Genomic DNA, 25,599 nt, shown 5'->3' with positions numbered 1-25,599 from the left:
TGATGCACTTTGTAGGCCCTGTGGATATTTTTACTATCCTAGAAATTGATAAGATGATCTAATTATGTTTTAAAATAAAGACTCTATTGTACCGTTTATCTAATTCAATCTTCAGGGCCCTCTTGTGGTGGAGCCATTGCAAAGGCCATTGGGTTCCGCTGGCTAATGGTGATCGTTGGCGTGTTAAACATTATCTATGCACCGCTCTGCTTCCTACTGCGTAGCCCACCAGCCCAAGAGGAAAAGCTGGTGAGATATCAACTCTTTTATATCCTCGAAAAGACAGAGGGAACATGAAATATATAACAGTGTTTATATAGATGGCAATTTTATATTGTGTTTTTTTAAAACAAAATGTATCTCCAGCCCTGTCACTTACACGTACACTGTTACTTCTCTTATGTTTGTAGGCTATCCTAAATCAGGAATGTCCTATGGAGATCAAGACTTACATGGCACAGAATAATACAACGGACCTGCCGCTGTCTGACCACAGTAGTGATGAAGAGATCAGTGTTCCACAAGACAACTCTAAGCGATCCTACCACTGACCGGCTTAACACCGAGCTTGGTGTGGTGTTGGGAGAGTGCACACGAGCCTACAGACTGTTACCATGTTAATCAGTGCCCTTATTTGCCAGACATATATAGAAAAAATCAAACTAGTTGGACTGCATTATGTAACCTCTCCGCAAGGCATACAGATTCAATCATAGAGGCCTGACTAACCCTTTGAGTGCCAATATCTCTGTGAGAGATGTGGAAATTATCAGCTAAAAATGCCAGCGCCGCTCACATTTATTATATGAATTCAAATAAAAAATGTGGTGTAAAAAAAGATTATATTTCCTATATAAAGTAAACATTACAGGTCATTATGATGAATAAAGAGGTTTGCGTGGCAATTTTCACACCAATTTTTAAAAATTTACTTGACACTCAAAGGGTTACACAAGGGGAGTGTGTGTGTGTTTGTGTGTGTGTGTGGTGTGTGTGGGGGGGGGGGGGGGGGGGGTCAGAGTGCACTGATTTTACCCTCTTTGCCGGGGTTTTTTATAATCAGAAACCAATATATATGGGGAAAATTTCACACTGTAGCTGTCCAGTGGCGCACTCTAGAGTAATGGTTTAAGGCAAAAAATAGAGAGAGGAAAGTATGCTCTTTTTGTTGGGGCACTCTTCTATTGTTAAAACTTAACTTTTAATTGAATTCAATAATTGGATTCACAGACTCACAAACATGTAACAGATAATATAAGTACTGACAATGTACATATATATACCACAGTAAGAGAACACCACGGGTTGCCCAGTTTCATACAGTGCTGAGGTAAATAGATAAACCGAACATACTCTGTAGCATTATGCCTCTGACCTACAGTATAATTATCAAAAGATTGTGGGAATCAGTCTGTCAAAAAGGCTATATGTAAAACCCTGATGTTCTTTCACTGTGGTTTATTCATATACATTATCAGTACTTATATTATCTGTTACAAGTTTGTGTGTCTGTGAGTGCAATTATTGAATTCAAAGTTAAGTTTTAACAATAGACAATTGTCCCACCAAAAAGTGTATACTTTCCTCTCTGTATTTTTTGCTCTTTGTGACACCACTAAAAAAGCTGCCTGCAAACTATTCCCAGAATGCACTGCCTGAAATCTACACAAAGGGAAACTGTTAAAACACCGACGGCTGGGTTCCCGACGGCCATCGGCTATTTTCCCTTGTGGGGGTCCACAGAGGGAGAATAGAATAGGTGGCAAGCGTAGCCCGCCACCGCGCCCGCAGCGAGCCCGCAAGGGGCTTTGTTGCGCTGGCCACGCTGTCTGAGACCAGGCAGTCGGGATCCCGATGTCAGGATAATGACTGTCGGGATCCTGACTGTCAGTGAGTCATACCACACCCATAAGGAGTCAATGCACTCTACAGATTTAGGGGTATATTAATTAAGCTGCTTAGTTTACCTGATCCAGTTAGCGGGGATTCACCCGTGGGGGGAAAACCCATTAATTCAGCAGTTTACATGGAATCATTGAGTTTCCGTGCAGTTATCAATGATTTTTGACATGGTATAAAGGCTATTTCATTGAACACTCTTTCCCCACGATGCATGGAATTAGCTAACAATTAGCCAGTTGAATATTCCACTTACAAATGTATCAAACCTTGCAGAGAGATAAAGTAGCAACCAATCAGCTTGTCGCATTTTGCTAACACTGCCTACAACATGGCAGTTATTATCTCAGACCACTTTATTACTCTCCAATGTTTTATACATCTTCTCCTTCAATACTTAAGGCCCCCATACACTATGCGATATGGGACAGATTTCGGAGGATTGGGCCAAGAAATCGGGTGAAATAGGCATAAAATTGCTTAGTGTATGACATCCAATCTGATCCGATGCACGGTCCTGTGCGCATCGGATCAGATTCAGAGGGCGTATGGACAATGCGGCAGAGAATGAGGTCCTGGGAGTGGGGCCCTGGTGCGGCAGACGGGGACCGGAGAGCAGGGTAGTGGGGGGCAGGACCGGAGAGCAGGGTCCGGGGGAGTGGGGACCGGAGAGCATGGTCTGGGGTAGAGGGGTGTTTACTGGACAGCAGGGTCCGAGGTAGGGGCCGGAGGGCAGGAGAATATAAAAAATCCTGTTCAAAGGGCTGGGTGGCCGCTGATTGGCTGAGCTCTCAGCCAATCAGGGGCCGACCAGTCTTTTGAATAGAATTTTTTCTATTCTCCCGCCGGTCCCCACCCCCGCCTGTCACTACCTTAGACCCTGCTCTCCTGTCGCTACCCCGGACCCTGCTCTTCAATCCCCCCCCCCCCCCCCCCACGTCTGCCTGCAGCTCCCTGGGTTACATGTTATAAATCACATCCGATTTATCACATGTAAAAAAATAGCACATCAAGTGCCAAATCTTATTGAGCTCAGTTGCCGGGGGAGCTCAGGGGAAGTTGGTATGGTCAGTAAAAGCGTGTGAGACATTCTTTAACAAGACTTTTCCTGAGAATTAAAGTATAATGGACAATTAAACTTTAATTCATTTTCAGTGTCACTCTCCCTCCCCTGCATTGTAGATCTTCTTGGGTTGTGAAACCTGAAAACATTATCCTATGCAACCTATAAGTTTCAGTGTTCTCTAAATTCTTGATTCATAAAATATTTTTGGTATAATGTTATGTGTTAATAGGATATCGCCATGTATTTCTTGGCATGGAACAACTGTTGTAATGCAGTCCTCTACTGTGATCTGAGATAAAATGACTTAGGGGCATATTTATCACAATGCACGTGTTTAATGCTTTAATGCAAAGATGTGGCTACTGTACCACAATAACATAACTTATGGGGGTACGAACTCTGTGAGTGTGCATGCGTGGCCTTGAGGATGTGCATGCGCCAGTATGGGATGATGGGAAGGGATTCCACTCAAAAGGATCCCTCTCCAGTAAAAAATTGCAGAAATATTGCCCAACTGCTGTTATGAACCAAGGCCAAGCTCCAGAACGCGAAGGCAAATGTGACAATTTTACTGTATTTCTCAGCTATCTGCTGCGGAACCAGTGGTGGATCTTAACAATGGGCAGATCTGCATGCCCCCCCTAGGTAAAATATGCCACCAAGCTCAGTGCCAGTGGAGCCAGATGCAGTCTGCGACTGCACTAGGTTCATTGTACCTGTCAGTCACAGACACACTGGGAGTGTTCCCTCCCTCCCGGACTGTCAGTCTGGACTACAATTAGCAGAGAGCTTTCTATACTTCCTGCCTTATCGCACAGCCTATTCTGGCTTCTATGGGCTGCAGTTGGTGCAGTCAATAGAATCTAAAGTTTTGTGCATGCGCAGTTGCACAGCAACATCTGCACTGGTTCCGGCAGCTGTTGGATCCATTTCCCAGGTGCCGGGACTCGGGGGTGGCGGCTATCTCCTCTCCAGGCACGGAGGTGTTGGCAGCTCACCCTGGTTGTCACTGTGTGGAACCCCTTTCATGTATGCCCAGGATGCTTAAATTTATCAGGTATCCAATTTTTAAGTATTTTTCACAAAATGACTTTCATAAATATGCCCCTGAGAGACTTATTGTTGTTTTCTACTACGGATTAAAGAAACATTTGCAAGCTGGTAGCAGATCAAGGGATGTCTGAGTTCAGGTAGTTGGAGGCTAACCCAGGTTGTTACACTACTGAAAGTGAAGTACAGTATAATGCCATCTGTAAGAATGTTGTCTTTATTTATCTAATAAAATTGACCTTATATTGCCTTATCTATTTTCACGTGATTGGTTGGAACCTTACTATCCTGTAAGTAGGACTTTTTCTGACTTTTGCTTTCATTTATTGTTTTTCTGTTATGGCGGAAATATGCGCATCGGATCGGAATCAGATCTAGAAACATTCCAAAACATGCCCAATTTACATACAATCAGTTGAGATTGTATCGAAATTGGGGGAATTGAGGCCATAGTTGCAACATTGAAACTTGAGTGAGTACTATGGCAGATGCAGATTATCTGTCTGAATATGGAATCCTATGTGAGCGCAACTCAGATGTCTGATCACCCCACCCCCTGTTTCCTCCCAATCACCGCCCAGGAATGTACCATGCATCTAAAACTGTGCTGGATGTCAAAGACTCAGGCTGTGTACTGTATGAGTAACAGAGTGTGCTTGGAAGTGAGAGAGTTAATGCCCCTGGCTGTTTGCTTTCCTTTCTATTTAAACTCTACACTAAGCAGACAAATATTGGATTTAGAGCAGTGGGACAGATCAGCTGCTAGCAGGCAGTGCTCAGCCTCCCATCTATCACCTGCTGTTCTCCCCTGTAATCAGACAGGACCTCTCACCACTATATAGATCGGGCAGTGGGGTCATTCCTTGTCAAGTCACCCCATACAAATAATCTTAACACAGACCTCCCAACATGACCCATTCCAGAAGGAAAAAACACATCCATGCTCAGTGCTCGCCTAATTACACTCCAACCTGTATTTCATTTAAATGTGGGGATGTTTGTTCCAAAATATTGCAATCATTTAATGTCATTTAATGTCATGTTAATGTTTAAATAATTTAATGTCAAGGTCTTCCCTTCTGGCAAGCCCTTACTCTACCGCTGCATTATTTGCCACCAGGTGTCCCACGGATTTCATATGCAAACAATCCTTTTTTCATGGGTTTATGTCTGCTAGCTCCAGGGCTTAAATTGGTCCGATGTGGTGGAAGTCATGACACCAAACCCCCCCCCCCCCCCATGGAGCCTGTTCCTCTCTCTTAACGGCTCTTCTTCACTTCAGTGGCGATGACGGCATGACATCACATGCCCCATGCTAGAAAAGGAAGCCGCTGCAACAGGGTTTTCTGTTGGAATTACTGTGCAAGGCTGTGGAAGTGGAACCCAGTCCCCCTTACCATTACTCAGTTCCACCCCCTGTCTCCCCCCCCCCCCACACTTTAACCCCTGGCTAGCTCAGAAACATAACCTTACCCAAGCATATGAGCAATAGGCACCTCGGGAATTAGCAGATAAGAATTGGATTTCGTACGAGAACATGTTATTAGAAACAATAGTCTTGTGCTGGAGGTAAGTGAGCAGACCACTTATATGAAGAAATCACACATGCCCCACTTCCTCTTTGGCAGTCCCTGCCCACTCTCTGATTTACTCCTCCTCCCTTCTGTTGGTGCTCAGTATCAGTTACAATGCTGGGAAAATGATTTGATTAGAGAAACTCTGCATAGGGGGCGTGGCTAAATCTATTTATAATATATATATTGGTTTTGCAGCTTGAATGGTACCCGGTTTTCCAAAAGGAATTTGTATAGAATGCAGGTATCACCGGCACTCATCACAGGTCATGTAAATCAACGCGAAGTATTGGGCTTATTATTTCACATTGATTTACATGACCTGTGATGAGTGCCGGTGATACCTGCATTCTATATATATATATATATATATATAATATATTACAATTTCAGAAAAATTACATGTAATGTTATAATGGACTGGGACTGGGCGTACCCACGAAAATGCTTAGTGCACCTAGGAAAATGCTGGGGACCTCCCCAAGTGAACCCAGGCAGTGGCTGATGTTACAGGATTTTCTGTAATCACTGTGATTGCTATAGTTGCTCAGGAGTTCCTGCTGATGACTGCTGTAAAGCGAAAATACGATAAAAAACTGGGTTTTTACTGCATTTTCGCAAGCTCAAAACGTCTGCATGCCGGGTCAGCGATGCGGAGGGAATCGCCAGCTTTTGCTGGCAATACCATGTATGGGATTCTCTTTGCAGCACTGTGTGAGAGATCCATCATAGATCCCTCCCAGCATGACCCGCAGCCGACGCCGTCACTTAGCGCATGCGCAGAGGGACTCCCGGGTCTAGAACATCCTGCCCCTTGTGTGATCACACACAGGATCTCCTGTATCTGTGCTGGTGTGCAGTCATACATAGCGCGATGCTGCTGCTCGTATTGATTTTTCTTTAGTTAACACATTTGTTTAATTAGAGAATCTGGTCTCCATACTGATTTGAATAATGCTATATTGGTATGGAAAACAGTGCATCCAATAAATATAGATAGTGCCTGCAAGTTACAGACAGTCCAGTGTTCACAATGAAATAAAATGTAATACAAATCCAAATCAAAACATACTTACATGCTTAGGGATATATTCATGAAACGTCAAATTGCATTTACTGTATACTATGTGTGAGAAGAAAAAAAATAATCACAGTGAATATATAGTTGTAAATATGAAACCCCATATTACAGACGGCAATATATCAATACTTGCAAATTATTCAAAATATATTGTTACTAATGTTTTATAGAAATATCAGTGGCGTAACTAAGTTCTGGGCGCCCCCTCGCCGTTAGGGGGGGGCGCCCCCCCCGCCCCGCCAAGCACCCCCAATCCCCCGCCGCCCCGCCGCCCATGCAAACCCCCCCCCCCCCCAATCCCCCGCCGCCCATGCATAACCCCCCCCAATCCCCTGCAGCCTTACCTATCGCGCTGGTCCCGGCGGCTCCGTTCTTCTTCTGCTGAGGACCACCACAAAATGGCCGCCCCCATACAGCAGACAGTTTCAGAGAACTGTGTGCTATATGGGGGCAGCCATTTTGTGGTGGTCCTCAGCAGAAGAACGGAGCCGCGGGACCAGCGAGATAGGTAAGGTGCGGTGCTATAGTTACGCCGCTGAGAAATATATCACAGCCACAAGCATTTAAGCATGTGTTATTATAGACATGCTCTCCCCCCCACCCCCACCCCCGAGGCGCAGCGCATTATACTGTAATCTCCCTGATTTTAGTTTTCAAAATGGGACATACAATGGGTCAACCACTAAAGGTCGACATGGCTTGAGTTGACACCCGGAATAGGTTGACATACTTAAGGTCGACACAAGCATTAGGTCGACAATAGCTAGGTCCAGTGGCGTTTTTTACCTATGAATGCAGCCCCCCCAGGTAAAATCCTCCACTGTCTCTGCCTAAAGTGAAGCCTATTGGAAGTCCGACCTGCCAGTCACTCAAGGCATCCCATCGGGAGGTGTTCCCTCCCTCCGGGATGCCTCTCTCTGCGCAAATGTGCGGCAGCCCCCAAAACGGGTTCTGCGCATGTGCCGGAATCCAATCAAGCCTCCGGGGGCTGCTGCATAGGGCCAGCGCATGCACAGTATGTATGAAGTTACTGTGCATGCGCTGGCCCTGTGTAGGGGACCAGCGGCAGTGGAGCGCTGTGGCGGTGACAGCGGCAGTGGAGGGGACACATTGCGGAAACCCCCCTCCTCCGAAACAGTAAGAGCCGCTACTGGCTAGGTCGACAGTGAAAAGGTCAACATGGGGTTTTCATCTTATTTTGTTCCGAATGTCGACATCAGAATCAGCTTTATTGACCAGGTATACTTGCGCATACTAGTAATTAGATTTGCTGTGCAACAGCCAGGTAAGTAACAAGTAAACATTGACAGTACAGATATATATAGCATGTACAGTTATACACTAGATGCACCCTGAGGAGGGTGGAGCACAAGGATAGGGGAGACACGGGGAACAAATTTTGGCTGAACACAGCACCCAGGCAGCCATTTCAGTGGTGCCACTTGGTGGTTGCAACAGCCAGGCAGGTAACAAATAAACAGTGACAGTACATATATGTATAAGATGGGGAACATATCTGGCTAAGCGGCACAGCTCCTAGGCAGCCATCAGCTGTGCCATCTTGGTCATATCTACTTCCAGGGCATCAGCAGGGCCGAACAGTCATATAACATGCTGAATAAGAGAAATGGACTGAGTCCCGATCTTCTGGAAAGCTGAGTGTCCAGGGGCATTGTTTGTAGTGGCAGATGTTGGGTGAGCCAGTGTGAGAAGAGAGGTGAGGCCGGGGGCCTTCGCTGGGATGCGGGCACATATTGGCATACCACATCCCCTTTCATGGCTTGCTGCACTCGCCATGCTTCGGGCATGGTGCCACGCTATGGCTTTCCATACCCTAGTGGATAGTAGGCCATGAAATACCACCTGTCGGCACATGTCGGCTAAAAAAATTGTGAAAAACCCATGTCGACATCTGTCGACCTAGCCATGGTCAACCTAATAATTGTGTCAACTTTCCAACCATTTTGACCTGACCCATGTGGACCTTCAGTGGTCGACCCAATGTAAAGTCCTCTTAAGGACTTTAGTATTAATAGAAATGTATGCAGTTTTACCATTGTCCCCAGAATAAAAGAAATAAATGAAAAACAATATTACATGTCTGTGCTCACGAACATTCTCAAATTATCATTGCAGTTTACAGTGCTAGCCTAGACCCATAAACAGACACTGGTAATATCTATGTAACTGGAGATCAGATCATTGCCCACTGGTATAACGGGGTAAATTTGGCGGGCGTAAAAGTTATGCTACGTGCAGCCCATTCCCACTCCCTCCCCTTGTCAAATGAACTGCTGCTATAAAGCGTCCCTTTCTCTAAAGAAATAAAAAACCTGTTGCCCTCTTTGCCAGTAACCAAAATGGCGGCCTTACACTGTGCCAGCGGTGGAAGTGTCCGTTGTTTCCGGCTGTGATCGGTGATGTTCCCGGCATGGCAGCTCCAGAGAAGCTACTTGAGCAGGCTCTGACCGACTTGTCTGCCTGCCTCGGTCGCACTGCCGCGGTTCCCCGCACCCCCGCGAGCTGTGCAGAGTTGCTGCAGGAGGTGGTTGCCTGGGCAGCGCCCGGTCCGGACCACGGGAGTGAGCAGGGGACGCCTGGGAGAGCCGCCGCTGCCACCCGGGCTGCCCTCCAGCTGCTGGAAGCTGCGAGAATTTCGTCACATGACGAAGGTGGTGCAGGAGCTGCGCGGGGAGGCTCCACAGGGGCAGAGCTAACTGCAGCGGAGACGTCAAAAACCGCAGAGGCGTCTGGGAAGTCTACCTGTCCTCTTCTGCAGACAGAGAGTGGGTTGGAAGTTGCCGGGGTCCCTCAACCACCAGGGTTTGAAGATGAGGCTCCTCTCACTAAAGAAGCACAGAGGACTAACCCAGAAATCACTGGTGTGGGTCCAATGGATCCCTGGCATGTCCTGCACTGCTGTACAGCGCAACTTATTTTGCTGTGTGGGGCACACATTCAGGAACAGTCATGGACAGATTGCCATTCCCGGGCAATGGCTGAACAGCTTCTCGAAACCATTTTGGAAGTCTGGAACTTTAAATCTGTGGCCGATCTTCTCAAAGGAAATAGCAACCAGGATCTGCCCTTTAGTATATTTAGGGAGGCATTAGAACTTCTAGGACCCCAACTCCGCAAGTGAGAACTATGTGATGTGTATATGATGCTCTCTAACTGGCATGACAGCCAGATCCATAACACTTGGTTGCCTAGCTTCATGTTAAAATTTTGTGGGGGTGGTGGCACTGCTGGTCGATCTTCCCTTTCCAGAAAAAAACCAAGAGTGAATCTATGCACATGCTCCACCCCTATGGATTCTGAGTGGAGCAGAGCTGGGGCCTTAGGAGTAGATGGACCAGCATAGGAGGCTCCACCTGACTGCTATGAAATCAAAACATTCTTACCCCAGCAATAATAGTTTTACCAACTCTGCTAATTGACACTAATCCTACCATATAATGGTTTCCTAAGAAAGTAGATTTTGGAAATTTTGTAAATCCTAAAATCTCTTGCCTGTAATCCATTAATCTATTTGTCATCAGATATGTGTGGTTGTGCAGTATTGAGAATCCGGGGGTGTATTTACCAAACGAGAAAAGCTGAGGTGTATTGCAGATTCTAGTGTTCATTCTAGCACCCGTTATCTTTGAAAATACATGCAGTTCCTCTTCCCTGCCTGGGGTGTCGCTGTCTGCTGTAGTGCTTCTAGCACAGTGTGGGCTGTATATCAGCACTGATCTGCAAACCAGACCTGTGCTAGAAGCACTACAGCAGACAGCGACACCCCAGGCAGGGAAGAGGAACTGCATAGGTTTTCAAAGATAGCGGGTGCTAGAATGAACACTAGATTCCATGATAATGCAATAGTGGAGCCCATGGGAAAAAGTTACTAACCCACGGTTTATGAAAGCCTTCCTTATTTTGCAGACCTTAATGATGCCTCTGTGTATTGAGTGGATATGCTTTCTAGAAGAATATTTCTGGATGCAGTATGATGAAAATGTTTTAAAAGATGTCAAATAGGATTGACCATTGACGGATAAGCCATTGATGGTGGTTGATTTTAAATTAGAAACCATCACTGATTGAGGCATGCATGGCATTACACGTCAGGTCTCTGCCACTGATGGTAAAACTAAAGCTGCTATCAGACTATGGTTTACAATGATTGATGGCCAATCTTAGTCTTAAATCTGCAAAGAAAGGTGATCAGTGCTCAAAAATATGGTCTGTATATTTGTATTTTAGAGACAACTGGGAGTCCCACCCTGAGACAAAGGTGGTATTCTCCTGGATGCTGTACCAGGTGCCCCGGCCTTGGCTCTCTGACTTCCTCAGCAGAGTGATGCCACCGTCTCTGCTCTTCTCTGATGACTACAAGCCAGAGAACAAGGTGTTGGGTATAAGCTGCCTACATCACATCATCAGGAATGTGGTAAGAGTGTTATAAATTGGTTTGTTAGAAGAAATGTTGCTTCATTGAGATCTATGAAGGCATCAATTCTGAGGTCACCCTTTGGCTACCTTCTGATTTCCCCTGCTGTGGGACATTATCTTAGGGTATGAGGTGAGCTGACTTCCTAGGATTCTTGTAGAGAGCACAAGGCAAAGCTATTATTTTATTAGAAGATGCCATAATATCTTTCCTTCCTTTATAGAACCAGGCTGAGGCAGTGGGTGTCCTTTTTTGGGGCAGGAGGTAGGGATGGTCCTTGGAGAGTTACCCATCGATGGTCAGCATCAATGGTACCATTGATGGGTAACCTCGATGGGGAGAAACATCTACAAGGGAATCATGCATGATTTCACCCCTGCTTTACAATGCATTAGTCTGTGGGCCAATGAGAGCCCTGCGGTTAAGCTTTGCAGAAATGCCAGCTCCTTGTCACGTGACCTTGAAAAAAAAAATTGCTTGTATATCATCGATGGTGAGAAACCATCTAGTTCTCCCCATCGATGGGAAAGTATTCAACATTGGTCATAGACCATCGATTTTTGAATCATTGATGGATGATGGCCATCCCTAGCAGGATGATTAATACACAATTCCCTCTTGATATTTCACCCAAGGAAGACTGATGGGCAGCACTTAGGAGCAGTAGACATTTTCTAGGGTACAGAAGGGGATCTGTTATTGTAATCAAACACTGTAATCTGGGATCTTTCCCTAGACTTTAATTAATTATGTAGGGTATTAATGTGAATCTAATGCTCTTGTTTTCATTATTAGCCAGCAGCAGACCTGAGACAATATAATCGGGCAATGGTTGTATATCATGCTCTGCGTAACCACCTTTATACAACAGATGCTGAGGTTATAGAGGTAAGAGATTTGTATTGCTATTTGAAATGTACTGATATGTTTGTGTGTATGCATGTGTTTTTTATACATTAGTATTAACTTACTTAAGCCCCTGCCATGATGCATGTGTTGTGAGGTGTCTATGTAGCATCGTAACATAGTTTGTGAGGTGGAAAAAAGACATTAGTCCCTCAAGTTCAGCCTATAACTAATCTCCTGCGGTGATAAGTATCCGGATGAGGTTACCATCTATTCATGATAAACCAGAGACCCGGATAAACCAAAGTGTCTGTCCAATCTGAGTCCATTATAGTGCATTATAATTAATGATTATACCCCTGCATACTATTTTCTGCTAGACGTTTGTCTAACCCTTGTTTAAATGTATCCATTTAGTCAGCCATACCAACCTTCTCTGGCACAGTATTCCATAGCTTAACTGCTGTTAGCGTAAAGAAGCTTTAGGGAAAGAAACTTCCTCTCCTCTAACCTTAGGCGGTGACCGAGTGTCCTGTGTACAGTCCTCAAGGTAAACAGAGTACCTGATAGTTCTCTGTATTGACCCTGGATGTATTTGTATATATTAATCATATCTCCTCTTAGAGGCCTCTTCTCCAATGTAAACCTTCCAATATGTCCTTTTCATGGAGTGGTGACCAGAACTGTACACTGTATTCTAGATAAGATTGTATCAATGATTCATACAGTGGCATGATTGTACTATGGGGTAGATGTATGAAGCAGTGTTAAGGGAGGAGAAGTGAGACAGCGGAGAAGTGGTCCATGGCAACCAATCAGCACTGAAGTAACATCTGTAATTTGCATGCTATAAAAATATACAGCAGCTGATTTATTTATTTATTTATTTATTTACAGTTTCTTATATAGCACAGCATATTCCGTTGCGCTTTACAATTGGAAACAACAGTGATTAAACAAACTGGGTAGATAGAAACCGACATGGAGGTAGGAGGGCCCTGCTCGCAAGCTTACAATCTATAGGGATAATAGGAGGGATACATAAGGATAGTATTCCATATCATGGCAGTCCCCCCAGATTACAAGACAGTCCTGATGGGATGCAATTAGATATAAATGCTACTGGAAGTTGTGTGGAGGTACTGAATATGATAAGCTTGCCTGAAGAGGTGAGTTTTCAGGGAACGCTTGAAAGTTTGGAGGCTAGTGGAGAGTCAGTGTGCGTGGAAGGGCATTCCATAGGGTGTGTGCTACCTGACAAAAATCCTGCAAGTGTAAGTGGGAGCGAGTACTGAGTGTGGATGAGAGACGCAGATCTTGTGCAGAGCGGAGAGGTCGGGTGGGGATATATTTAGAGATATAGCGAAGAGATATAAGTCGGTGAAGTCAGAGTAATGGCTTTGTATGTAAGTAGAAGTATTTTATATTGAATGCAGTAGTATACAGGCAACCAATAGAGGGACTGACAGAGCGGATCAGCAGGCGTTGAACGTCTAGCCAGGAAGATCAGCCTCGCAGCTGCATTCAAAATAGATTGTAGCGGTGAGAGTCTTTTCTTAGGAAGACCGGTAAGGAGGCCATTGCAATTGTCAATGCGTGATATGAGTGCATGGATTAAAGTTTTTGCAGTGTCTTGTGTAAGGTATGGGCAAATTTTGGATATGTTTTTTAGATGCATTTAACATGATTTAGAGACAGATTGAATATGAGGAATGAAGGACAGTTCAGAGTCGAGGTTGACCCCTAGGCAGCGAGTTTGTGGAGTAGGATTAATTGTTGTGTTCTCAACAGTGATAGAGATATCAGGTTGGTTACTACTTTTGGCTGGTGGGAATATGATTAATTCTGTTTTAGAAATGTTGAGTTTGAGGTGGCGAGATGACATCCAAGATGAAATGGAAGAAAGACAATCAGAGACACGGAGCAATACTGATGGTGACAATTCCGGGGAGGATAGATAGATTTGAGTATCATCAGCTTACAGATGATACTGAAATCCCAAAGAGTTGATTAGTTTCCCAAGTGAGGAGGTCTAGATTGAGAAAAGCAGAGGACCTAAGACTGAGCCGTGTGGTACTCCAACGGACAGAGGTAGTGAGGAGGAGGTAGAATCAGAGAAGCGAACACTGAAAGAGCGATTAAATAGGTAGGAAGAGAACCAAGAAATGGCTGTGTTCTGAAGACCAGGGATTGTAGTGTTTGTATGAGAAGAGAGTGGTCGACCGTTTCGAAGGCAGCCAAGAGATCTAGAAGAATAAAAGTGAGAAATGGCCTTTAGATTTAGCAGTGGCCAGATCATTGACTACTTTAGTCAGTGCTGTCTCTGTGGAGTGTTGAGAGCGAAAGCCTGACTGAAGTGGGTCCAATAAGTAGTAGGAGTTAAGAAAGTGTGTGTGGTGAGTGTAGGCAGGTCTCTCAAGTAGCTTAGAGAGGCAAGGGAGCTGAGAGATAGGACGGTAGTTAGAGAGACCGTTTAGATCAGAATTGTGTTTTTTTAGAATGGGAGTTATAAGCGCATGCTTGTACAGAGAAGGAAAGATACCAGTAGAGAGAGGTTACAGATTTAAGTTAAGCTTGGGATAAGCACAGGAGACAGATCTTTACTGACTTGTAAGGATATAGGATAAAGAGGAGAGCTAGTGGAGTAGGAAGATGAGAAGAGTGTTGATACTTCATCCTCACTTGTGGGGTCAAATGAGGAGAAAGTGGCAATGGGCTGAGGAAAGGAATTAAGCAGGTCACTGGCTGAGGAAGAGCATGCCATTTCATCTTGGATTTTAGCTATCTTTTCCTTGAAGACAGAAGCAAGTTCTTGTGCACTGATAGTAGCTGGTGGGGAGGGTGAGGGAGGGTAAAGAAGTGATTTAAATGTATTAAAAAGTCGCTTGGGGTTAGTGGCATGAGAAGAGATGAGAGATTGAAAATATGTTTGTTTAGCAGTGTCCAGAGTATTAAGGTGCCCATACACTAGTAAGATTTATCTTCAGATCTGGCTGGTTGGAACAAAAATAAGGTTATGGATGAGAGACAGTTTGTCAGTTTTCCAGCATTTCCAAGCAAATGGTAAACTGTCATTTGCTCTCATCCATAACCATGTTTTTGTTCCAACCAGCCAGATCTGAAGATAAATCTGTGTGTGTATGGCCACCTTTATGATAGGAGTGGTAGGTAGTCTTAAATGTGACAAAGTCACTTGGATTTTGAGATTTACACCACTGACGTTCAAATCTACATGATAGTTTTTTGATTGGTTGGCACTTCTCCTCCCTTATCGCTGCTTCATACATCTACTCCCAAATTCCTTAGCCTCTTTCTCTTTTTATACATGCTAATACCTTATTTGCCTTTGCTGCTGCTGCTCCTTGACATTTGTCAGTGCCGCTAAGTGTTCCTTCAATGAGTACCCCCAAATCCTTCTCCAGTGACAATTACGCTATATTTTCCCCATGAATTTTAAGTCAATTAAAACAGCATTGGAGATTGTTCATAACAATGTTTTGTTTTTTTTATGTGTCATAGGAAAGGCAAAAAATAAGTAAAACGAGACACTACAAACATCAGAAAGCTGCGTGTTGTAGCCACACTCGGGCCCTGTAGTTTATGTAGCTGCAGCACATTTGGTGACCTTGGCTCATACAGTATTTGTGGGGAGACCTCTCCAGCCTCATACGTCCATTTACGGCGTCTGCATAAACCCATCATACAGTAGATAGTGTCACTTTGCTCCCCTTGGACGGTACATACTGTAGTGGGAACACCACATTCTCCATTCCTGTAATACTATAATATTCTTCCATTTCACGAGGGGGACCTCTGGTTCTGCAATATGAGACGTTAATAAATCAGTTCTGGTATAAATGGTAGACAATGTCTAGGACAGGTTGACCACTAATGGTTGACAATGAGTAGGTCGACATACAGTACTCTAGGTCAGGAATGGGCAACCTGTAGCTCTCCTGCTGGTGTGAAACTACAAGTCCCAGCATGCCTTGCCACAGTTTTGCTATTAGGGAATGCTAAAACAGTGACAATGCATGCTGGGATGTATTTTTAGGTGCTGACCTACTCACTGTCGACCATTAGTGGTTGACCTAGACCTTGTTGACCGGATACCAATAATTCCAGGTCATAGGTTGGAAATGAGTGAAGGTGGCTGTAATTGGTACAGGGTGGCTACAGTGTATACAAACATCAGCATCCATATTTATCCTAGCAATCTTTGTATCAGGTTGCCCTGCCCTGCTTGCTGGACCTGTTCCCTGTCCTCCAGAAGCCACCACCTGCAGTGGGCGCATATCAGAAAGAGGCTGAGAACCCGTCGGACCAGGTCCTGCAGCTGGTTCTCACTCACATGGAGATGGAGCACAAGATAGTGATGCGGAGATTGTATGCGCGTAACCTACCTGCACTCCAGGAAAGGTGAGTGTGTGCAATACACCTGGTTCATGTATTCCACTCTCCTCAGTGGCACGTTCACTACAGGCCACTTTTGGTCTGCGTTTTCCTAACATCGCTATTTCAATCTCTATAAAATGTTCCCATTACCTGGATATAGTGGCGACGGCCTGGACTGATCTAATAGCGATGACAATGCAGCTTGTTAGTCTACTGAGGTGGTGACCGCAATGCGGGATAAAGCATTGTCACTGGCTCCTAGTGGATTGTTAAGGTGCCCATACACAGGTCCCATTTGGCCTGATGGATTGGCCCGAAATATCAGATGAAACCAGGCCAAATTGACATCTGATTGGATCTGGTGCGCATTCCCCAGCGCATCGGATTCTGAAGATTTTATATGCAGCACATAAGATAAAAGAGGATTTTGGTCCTACCTGTAAAATCCTTTTTTCTGAATCCATGGTGGACACTGGGACAGTGGGGTGTGGGTGGAGCTTCAGCTACAGGCACCAAGTAGAATAGAGTTCTTCAAGTGCAGCCCAGGCTCCTCCTCCTCCACGCCCCTACAGGCTTCAGTTTGTTCAACAGCTTACCCGCAAGGTACAGGAAAAGGAAGAGAAATAGGAAAGAAACCAGCAACCCAAAGGAAGAATAAGTTTCAGGAAGGTGTAAGCCGACCCCCATTACTGTAGATCAGTGTGCGAGGGCGGGCGCCCAGTGTCCACCATGGATTCAGAAAAAAGGATTTTACAGGTAGGACCAAAATCCCCTTTTTTCATTCATGCCAATGGTGGTCACTGGGACAATGGGACGTCCCAAAGCTGTCCCTTTTACGGGAGGGAACGCACCTGAGCTGCACTGATGACGCGTTGCCCAAAAACAGAATCTGCCCTGGCGAACGTTTCAAAATGGTAAAATTTTAAAAAGGTGTGTGGAGAGGACCAAGTGGCCGCGCGACACAACTGTTCTGCTGAGGCTCCCTGATGAGCCGCCCAAGAGGCTGCTACCGAACGCGTGGAGTGGGCTCTGACAGAGGATGGAACTGGCTTATTAGAAGATACATAAGTCTGTTTTATAGTTAGCCGCAACCATCGAGCCAATGTCTGCTTCGTTGCCGGCCAACCTCTCTTGTTTGCATCATAGAGCACGAACAGGGCCTCTGTCTTGCGTAAGGATTGGGTCCTATTAACGTAAACTTTTAAAGCTCTTGTAACATCCAAAGAGCGTAACTCTGGGGAGTCCTCCAACTGGGAGAAGGCAGGGACAACAATATCCTGGTTTATGTGAAAACTGGAAATAACTTTGGGCAGGAACTCCTTTTTAGTTCTTAAGACTGCCCTGTCCGGGTGGAACACCAGATACGGAGATGCACTGGATAGTGCTGACAGGTCGGAAACTCTTCTGGCTGAAGAAATAGCCAGTAGGAACACCGTTTTCCATGTTAGCCACCTGAGCTCTGCAGATTCTAGGGGCTCAAACGGTGGTTTTTGCAGTGCTGAGAGTACCACTGTGAGGTCCCAAGGCTGGATTGGGGGCACAAAGGGAGGTTGTATGTGAAGGACGCCTTGTAAAAAGGTCTGTATAGCCATCCTCTTTGCTAATTTCCGCTGAAACAAAATAGAGAGAGCGGAAACTTGGACCTTTAAGGAGGACAACCTAAGGCCCAAATCCAGGCCCGCCTGCAAGAAGGCCAGGATCCTGGAAAGACGAAACTCCCTAGGCGGAAGGTTTTTCTTTGCACACCAGGCGAAAAAGGCATTCCAGATTCTATAGTAGATCCGGGAAGAAGCTGGTTTCCTTGCTGCTATCATGGTTTTTATGACCGGTAAAGAAAAACCTTTCTCTCTTAAAACTTCCGTTTCAAGAGCCACGCCGTCAAAGCTAGCCTGCCTAGATTCGGATGAAGGCATGGTCCTTGTACTAGCAAGTCCGGACGAGCTGGCAGCCTCCAAGGTGGCTGCAGAGACATCTCCCGAAGGTCCGAGTACCAGGCTCTGCGGGGCCAGTCTGGGGCTAGAAGGATTGCTGTGGTCCCTTCTTGTTTGAGGCGCCTGAGGACTCTTGGAAGCAGTGCTACTGGGGGAAAGATGTAGACCAGGGAGAATGGCCATGGAGCCGACAGGGCGTCCACCAGATATGCCTGTGGGTCCCTTGAGCGAGCCCCGTAGTGGGGTAACTTTTTGTTGACGCTTGAGGCCATTAGGTCTATTTGCGGGAGACCCCATTTGTTGACTAGTTCCTGGAACACGTCCTCGTGGAGCCCCCATTCGCCTGACTGTACCTCCTGGCGGCTCAGAAAGTCGGCCTCCCAGTTCTGAACCCCTGGGATGTGTACCGCTGACAAAGCTAACAGGTGATGTTCTGCCCACTGCAGAATGGATGTTACCTCCCTCATGGCAGCTAGGCTCCTGGTCCCCCCCTGGTGGTTGACGTATGCCACCGCAGTGGCATTGTCCGATTGTATTTTCACCGGTTTGGAGTGAATCAGAGGGCCTGCCGACTTGAGGGCTAGCAGGATGGCTCTTAGCTCCAGTATGTTTATTGGGAGCAGCGCCTCCTCCCTTGACCAACGGCCTTGGAAGGAGTGTTCTGCCAGAACAGCTCCCCACCCTCGGAGGCTGGCGTCCGTCGTTAACATCACCCACTGAGGAATGATAAACTGGCGCCCTTTTTGAAGGTTTAGAGGACTGAGCCACCATGTGAGCGACAGACGTGTCTGCCTGGACAGGACAAAGGTCTGTGACTTTAGGCCTGGTTGGGAACGGTTCCAGTGACCCAGCATTTCCCTCTGCAGTGGCCTGGAATGGAACTGCGCAAATTCCGCCATGTCGTAACAAGAGACCATCTTGCCTAGGACTTTCATGCACAAGTGCACCGAGACTCTGTGCTGCTTCAGGAAGAGCTTGATGAGGTCTCTGAGAAGTATCCACTTGTCCTCCGGTAGGTAAACCCTGAGGGTTTTGGTGTCTATCACGGCTCCGAGATGCACCATCCGCTGTGATGGGGTTGTTGAGGACTTTTTCCAATTTATGAGCCAGCCGTGGGTCTGCAGGAGGGAAACCGTTAGCTCCAGATGCCCCTGGAGTGTCTGTGCGGATTGAGCTAGTATCAAGAGGTCGTCCAGATATGGTAGTAGACGAACGCCCTGGGCCCTCAGGGCCGCTGCCATGGTGGCCATAATCTTTGTAAAGATTCGTGGCGCGGTTGACAGCCCGAAGGGGAGGGCCACAAACTGGTAGTGGTTGCTCTTGACCGCAAACCTGAGGTAGCACTGGCTGTCCGTCCGAATTGGCACATGGAGGTAGGCATCCTGGATGTCCAGGGATGCCATGAAGTCCCCCGGCTCCAGAGCTTGCAGGATAGACCTGAGGGACTCCATCCTGAACTTGGGAATGCAGAGGTGTTTGTTCAGGCCTTTCAAGTTGAGGATGGGTCGGAATGACCCGTCCGGCTTTGTCACCAGGAACAGGCTTGAGTAGAAACCTGCTCCTCGCTGAGAAAGCGGGACAGGCACTATGACCCCTGCTGCCAGCAGGGAGTGAATGGAGCTGGTCAGAGCAGCCGCTCTGTCCTTCTCCCGGGGCATGCTTGTTGTGAAAAACCGAGATGGCGGACGCCCCTGAAAGGAGAGGGAGTAACCCTGGGTCACTATGGTGTTTACCCACCTGTCGGTGGTAGTGGCCTGCCAAACCCCGGCAAATGACAACAGGCGACCGCCCACCTGATGTGGTTGGTGGGCCGCCTGATCCTCATGCTGAGGGCTTGTCGGCCTGTTTTGGGGCCTGACGGCGACCCGCCCAGGACTGTTTGGTCTTGGGAGCGGATGGACGCCTTGTGGCGGGCTGCGCCCTTGATGAAGGCTGACCCCTGGGTCTCCCCTGTGGACGGAAGGTCCGAAAGGACTGAGATCTAGGCCTAGCTGGTGCCGAAGGCAGAAAAGCTGTCTTGGACGTTGCAATGGTGGCTACAATCTTGTCCAGCTCAGAGCCGAACAGTACCTCCCCTGAAAATGGAAGGGCCTCTAATGCCTTCTTGGAATCAGAATCTGCGTTCCAAGTGCGCAGCCACAGTGCACGTCGGGCAGCAATTGAAGAGGCAGAAATTTTTGAGGAGAGGGCCGCTGCATCTATAGCTGCCTCTTCCAGGTATGTGGCCCCTTCCCTAATGAGGTCCACCGTTGATAACAATTCAGAGCGACGTGTACCTGAGGATATCTGCTCCTGTAGGGAGTCAGCCCAAGCTGCAATCGCCTTTGCCACCCAGGCTGAAGCCATAGCCGGTCTTGCTGACACGCCAGCATTGGAAAACACAGACTTTAGGCAGTGCTCAATCTTCCTATCAGTAGGATCTTTAAGAGAGGCCACTGTAGGAATGGGAAGGGTAGTAGCCTTAACTAGGCGGGCCACGTGAGCATCAACCTGTGGAGGCTCCTCCCATTTCTTACGGTCCGCTGGCGCGAACGGAAAGAAGGAAATCAGGCGTTTGGACACTAAAAACTTTTTGTTAGGGTGTTGCCACGCTTCAGATAAAACCTCATTTAAGTCTGAATTTGAGGGAAAAAGAGCCAACTCCTTTTTCTTTTTAAAAAGAAGTGTGTCAGGTGTTGTGGCCTGGGTGTCCTGAATATTGAGAGACATCCTAACAGCCTTGACTAAGGAGTCTACTCTGGACTGGGTCATCCTTTCCTCCTTGTCAGGTTCATCTATGTCGACATCATCTATGTCAGGATCATCGTCTGTGTCGACCCCCACCTGGTCGTCCAAGTCATCCCCAGCATCTGATTGATTAGAAGCTAAAGGGGCCTGTGCTTTGCGTTTAGGTGGAGCCCTCAATGCAGACTGCAGAGAAGCAGACACTTGGACTAAATCCTGAACAGAGGAGGATAAACCCTGTACCCAGGATGGCTCTGATGCAGCAACAGCAGGCTGAGCTGGCAATGGCTGCGCAGCAGACTCTCTGTTTGCAGCTAACTGAGATGCTAACTCCTTCATGGCTGCTGAGAGAGTGGAAGCCCAACTGGGTTCCCCATGTGTTGGGACTGAGGGGCCCCCCAGGGAGTCCTGTGCAGAACAGCGTTCACACAAACCAGCTTGCTCCTGTATGGAGGAATAATTCTCCTTACAGTTAGCGCATGTATAAGCATGCAGTTTAGGTGTATCCCTAGCTGGCTTTGCTTTGGGGTTTTTCTGTGACATGTTAACACAGACAGGCCCTGTGTGCACTGAGTAACAATAATACAGTGGACAGTAACACCCTCTGAAACTATAAAGGTATACAGATGGATGACAGTGAAAAAAGACACTATACTCTCTGACTCTCAGCTAAATACTGAGGTACAGAGGGCTGCTGAAAAACCTGTTCCTGTAGCGTGTAGAGGAGCAGGGATTCCGGTGCACTTCTCCCACAGCGAGTCCCGCGTAATGGCGTCTTCAGTACGCTGCTGGGGCGTGGGGAAGCTAAGCTCAGGCGGGAAACCAGCGTTATGCCGCTCTGAGCGTGGAGGCGGGGAGCTGTGGATCAAGGTCCCGCCTCCCCTGGAACCATCAGTGCCCTGCGCCATTAACAAAAATGGCGCTCCACAGTACGGCTCCCTGGTGGTCTAGTGGCCGCGCAGAAAGGACTGGGTGCCACTGCCAGGGTCACCCGGGCTGCACCCCGCCCGGTGACTCGACCGCTAGCGGTGCGCACTTAAAGGGTGCGCGCGTCACCTCCCATGGAGGGCCCGCTTACCTGTGGTGGAGCGCGGCGTCCTCCGTGTCATGAGGAGAGCGGCGGGTCTGGCTATGGAAGTCAGCGCGCCGCTGCCAGCCACAGGGGAGCAGCGTAACGCTGTCTCCGTGTAAAAATAGAAAAAAATAAAAAATAAAAATGAAGATATCAGACAGGGCACGGAGCCCTGTCCCATGGTACCTGTGCCTTGAGGCACCAAGAAACAACTGAAGCCTGTAGGGGCATGGAGGAGGAGGAGCCTGGGCTGCACTTGAAGAACTCTATTCTACTTGGTGCCTGTAGCTGAAGCTCCACCCACACCCCACTGTCCCAGTGACCACCATTGGCATGAATGAAAAATCGGAATTTGGCCATCAGCGGCACATCACATTTTAGCACACTCCCCCCCCCCCCCCCCCCATGTTAAGATGCATCAGCCAATGCCACAGATTACGGTCATCATTGCTAAACTAAAGTCATAGTGGGCGGGATGTACTAAGGAAAAAAAATGCAGTACTTTTGTGGGCTTTAACACATTTTCAAATGTATTAAGATCAGGCCGCCGCGTCTTTGCCGGGCAGGGTATTGCCACCTTTTTGGAAGCCTATGGGCTTCTATCGCCGCCCACCCCCCCTGGCATACCTTCCTATGCTCCAGGAAGCCTGGCCCTGGACTCTGAAGGTAAAATCCTCCTGCCCCTAGCAACGCAGCTGGAGGAGCCTTCTGGCTGCAGGGGGGAGGAAGAGTCGCTGGGGACAGCCGGCTGCAGCCAGAGATCCTTCCGTCTGCAGGGGGGAGGAGTCGTCGCTGGGGACAGCTGATTGCAGCCAGAGATCCTTTCGTCTGCAGGGGGGAGGAGGAGTCGCTAGGCACAGCCGTCTGCAGGGGGGAGGAGTCGTCGCTGGGGACAGCTGGCTGCAGCCAGAGATCCTTCCATCTGCAGGGGGGAGGAGGAGGCGCCGGGGACATCCTGCTTAGGCTTCCGGCCGTGGGGGGAGGAGGAGGATTCTGCGCCCAGGGATGTGACTGAGACCACCCGCACACCACATCACAGGTATTGCGGGGGGTCTCCTGTCACCGCATTGCGAGTCACATATGTAAGTACATATGCACTAGCATAGTTGCGGTGGGGCGGCAATGTATTTTAATACATCCTGTCCATTAACTGTACTCCTAAGGTATCTGTTCGAAATGTCATTTTCACCATCTGCATCAAAAGGGTTAGGTAGACTGCAGAATTACCTGCTTCACGGGGTCATAAGGTTGCAGAATCTGATACTCATTTTTTGCATATCATATTAATTTGTTATGTTTTATCGATCATACACATTAAAGTCGTGAAAAGAACCTGCTCACTATTTATTCCCAAGCAGGGAGAGGATCCTAATATGTGGAATGTGTATTCATCCAAACTCTCAGTCTGTCACCTGTGATTTATAAATGAGGCCATTCCTGCCTGAGGGGGGATTAGACCTTGTTTTATCAATGTTCGTAGTAAATTGATCTACTGTTACCATGACTACTGAATGGTCTACACTGGAGACAAACCAGTGTCCATCTGATTACTGTGGCGCTGATTCTTGGCTATTTACCATGTAGCATTGGAAAGGCTGTTCAGTTAGCCCAGCGGCTCTCAAACTTGGTCCTCAGGACCCGACACAGTTCACAGGTCCCCTGGCAGGTGCATAGGTGCATTCATCCCTGACACATTTGAAAAGATCCACAGGTGGACCAATTATTTCACTTGTGATTCTGTGAGGAGACCTGCAGAACATGCACCGTGTGGGCTCCTGAGGACCGACTTTGAGAACCCGTGAATTAGCCTATTCCCCGTGCCTGCAGCTAATTGAACGTTCACCTTTTATAAACTATTAACTGTGGTTAAAATAAGTGATATTACCACCCAAATTGTATTTTAATGGAATAATGACCAATCTGGTGTCATATGTAAAGATGGATGGTATGCCTTTCTTCATGCAGTTATAATTAGTGGGGAGAGCTTTCACACTGCAATCTATGCCCTAGTGTCCAGGCTAATGGCTTCCTTTCCCATGAAGGCTTGGCGTGAAGGTAGTCCGGCACATGAAGAGGCTGCTACGTGTCATAGTTTCATATCTGGAGGTTTATGATGGACCAGAAGAAACGGCCCGGCTCTGTATCCTGGACACGTTACAGGGGACCATCAAGTATGCGTGGCCTCGGTGAGTTTACCTCATTTGTGTGGTCAGTCTTATAAACCCAACCCCAACTCCCCAGGGATGTAAGTGCTTAGCTGTACATAGTTCTGCTGAATAACCAGGTTAGGAATATCCTAACTCCTTACCAAAGTAGCATACTTTTTGGATTATTATTTCACATTTATTTACAGTAATCCAGTCATCAGGTAACATAGTCACTCCAATTGCACTTGTATATTATTATTATCTAACTCAGGCATTCCCAACCACGGTTCTCAAGGCACACCAACAGTGCAGGTTTAACTGATATCCAGGCTTCAGCACAGATGGTTTAATCAGAATCTCACAGATACTAATTAAGTCACCTGTGCTCAAGCCTGGATATCTACAAAACCTGCACTGTTGGTGTGCCTTGGTCTAACTGCATATAAGGAAACAATTATCATATAAAAGTCCAACAGTCCTTGGTCTGACCGTCCAGGGTGCTGAATAGAACCCCTTTATGTTTTATATTTAATGATTTATTTATCTACAAAGCATACAGAATGTAAGTATAAGTAGCAACATTAGTATTCCATTCTACCATTAAGGCTCCTCATGCGCAGGTAGAACTCATTGTGTTTTGAGTATAAACTGTAGAATAAAGTCTATTGGTAACACGAGGCCCTTGTGCAGTGGCTCGCTGCTGTAGCTGAACCAGATTGCCCTGTGTGAGAGCTAGGCATCTCTCTGGTTCCATCGGCCTAATGCCCACCTGCTTCTGTGTTCCAGGATCCCCCCCAGGCTGCCTCTTCTACTAAAGGCTCTGCTAAAGCTTGTGTACGATGTGTCCTCTGATCCTAGTCAGCACTCTCAGCAGGTCCGGGAAGCGTTGCTCCATTCTGCCAGTGAGTGTCTGGTGCTGCTAGACCGCTGCTGCCAGGGACAAGTCAAGGTGAGCAGACTGTATAGAATATGGAGGGAACGTTTAGCGGTCTCTACTTCACCAGCAGTGGGATTTCTACTGGTCCTACCATCATACAGGCGCTTTCTGATGGGTAAAAAAATTATAAAATCCATTGCAAATGGAAAGATAAACATCACCTAATGTGACTGCCACTACTCAGCTTGTAACACGTTTATAAGAACTTCTCTTTGAACGTATCACATTAGATCTATTTTTTTGGATGGGATGAGACAGGGGACTACTCAGCCATACACAAGTGTTTATCGCAATGTTCTTGTGTTTCAGGTGGCCCTGGAAGGAATCCCCTCCATATGTAATGACCCTCTACTGGTGAAATGCATTAACAGAGTCCTACAGGATGCCTGAAAATATTAAACCAAATAAACACATAAGACAATGTTCCTGCTTTCTGTTATCA

General features: G+C 47.0%; 2 protein-coding genes and 1 long non-coding RNA gene across 7 annotated transcripts in view; 2 read left to right on the top strand and 1 right to left on the bottom strand.

Moving 5' to 3' along the window:
* SLC18A1 (solute carrier family 18 member A1) overlaps positions 1-1,003 on the top strand; it is a 41,307-nt gene extending 40,304 nt beyond the window's left edge. Inside the window, exons 14-15 of the mRNA XM_083184797.1 lie at positions 116-249; positions 411-1,003. Of these exons, the coding sequence (XP_083040923.1) occupies positions 116-249; positions 411-551 (275 nt within the window). The 3' untranslated portion in view covers positions 552-1,003. The remainder of the gene's footprint in view (positions 1-115; positions 250-410) is intronic.
* The window catches only part of LOC146075502 (uncharacterized), a 32,208-nt gene extending 22,739 nt beyond the window's left edge, over positions 1-9,469 (bottom strand). For 3 of the 5 annotated variants that reach the window (XR_014473585.1, XR_014473584.1, XR_014473583.1), the window contains exons 1-2: positions 9,044-9,469; positions 6,666-6,712 (exon numbers count right to left, since the gene is read on the bottom strand). This is a non-coding gene — a long non-coding RNA (uncharacterized LOC146075502). The remainder of the gene's footprint in view (positions 1-6,665; positions 6,713-9,043) is intronic. The other 2 variants (XR_014473582.1, XR_014473586.1) reach the window with 1 other exon arrangement.
* On the top strand, positions 9,019-25,580 carry TTI2 (TELO2 interacting protein 2). The gene is made up of 7 exons (XM_083184796.1): positions 9,019-9,808; positions 10,919-11,105; positions 11,901-11,993; positions 16,180-16,370; positions 24,116-24,259; positions 25,007-25,169; positions 25,467-25,580. Exons 1-7 carry the CDS (start codon positions 9,102-9,104, stop codon positions 25,545-25,547), a joined length of 1,566 nt encoding a protein of 521 aa, XP_083040922.1. The 5' UTR covers positions 9,019-9,101; the 3' UTR covers positions 25,548-25,580.
* Positions 25,581-25,599: the final 19 nt, after the last annotated feature.

The sequence above is a fragment of the Crinia signifera genome, chromosome 4 (assembly GCF_055691185.1).
Source record: "Crinia signifera chromosome 4, ASM5569118v1, whole genome shotgun sequence".
In the NCBI taxonomy this organism is placed as follows: domain Eukaryota; kingdom Metazoa; phylum Chordata; class Amphibia; order Anura; family Myobatrachidae; genus Crinia; species Crinia signifera.
This window is presented reverse-complemented; position numbering and strand designations above follow the sequence as displayed.

Excerpts from the sequence above, each read along its gene's own strand:
- TTI2 (XM_083184796.1), top strand. The coding sequence starts at position 9,102 with ATGGCAGCTCCAGAGAAGCTACTTGAGCAGGCTCTGACCGACTTGTCT. Across the intron at positions 9,809-10,918 it reads CTAGGACCCCAACTCCGCAA|AGACAACTGGGAGTCCCACC; the intron begins GTGAGAACTATG and ends TTTGTATTTTAG. Across the intron at positions 16,371-24,115 it reads CTACCTGCACTCCAGGAAAG|GCTTGGCGTGAAGGTAGTCC; the intron begins GTGAGTGTGTGC and ends TTTCCCATGAAG.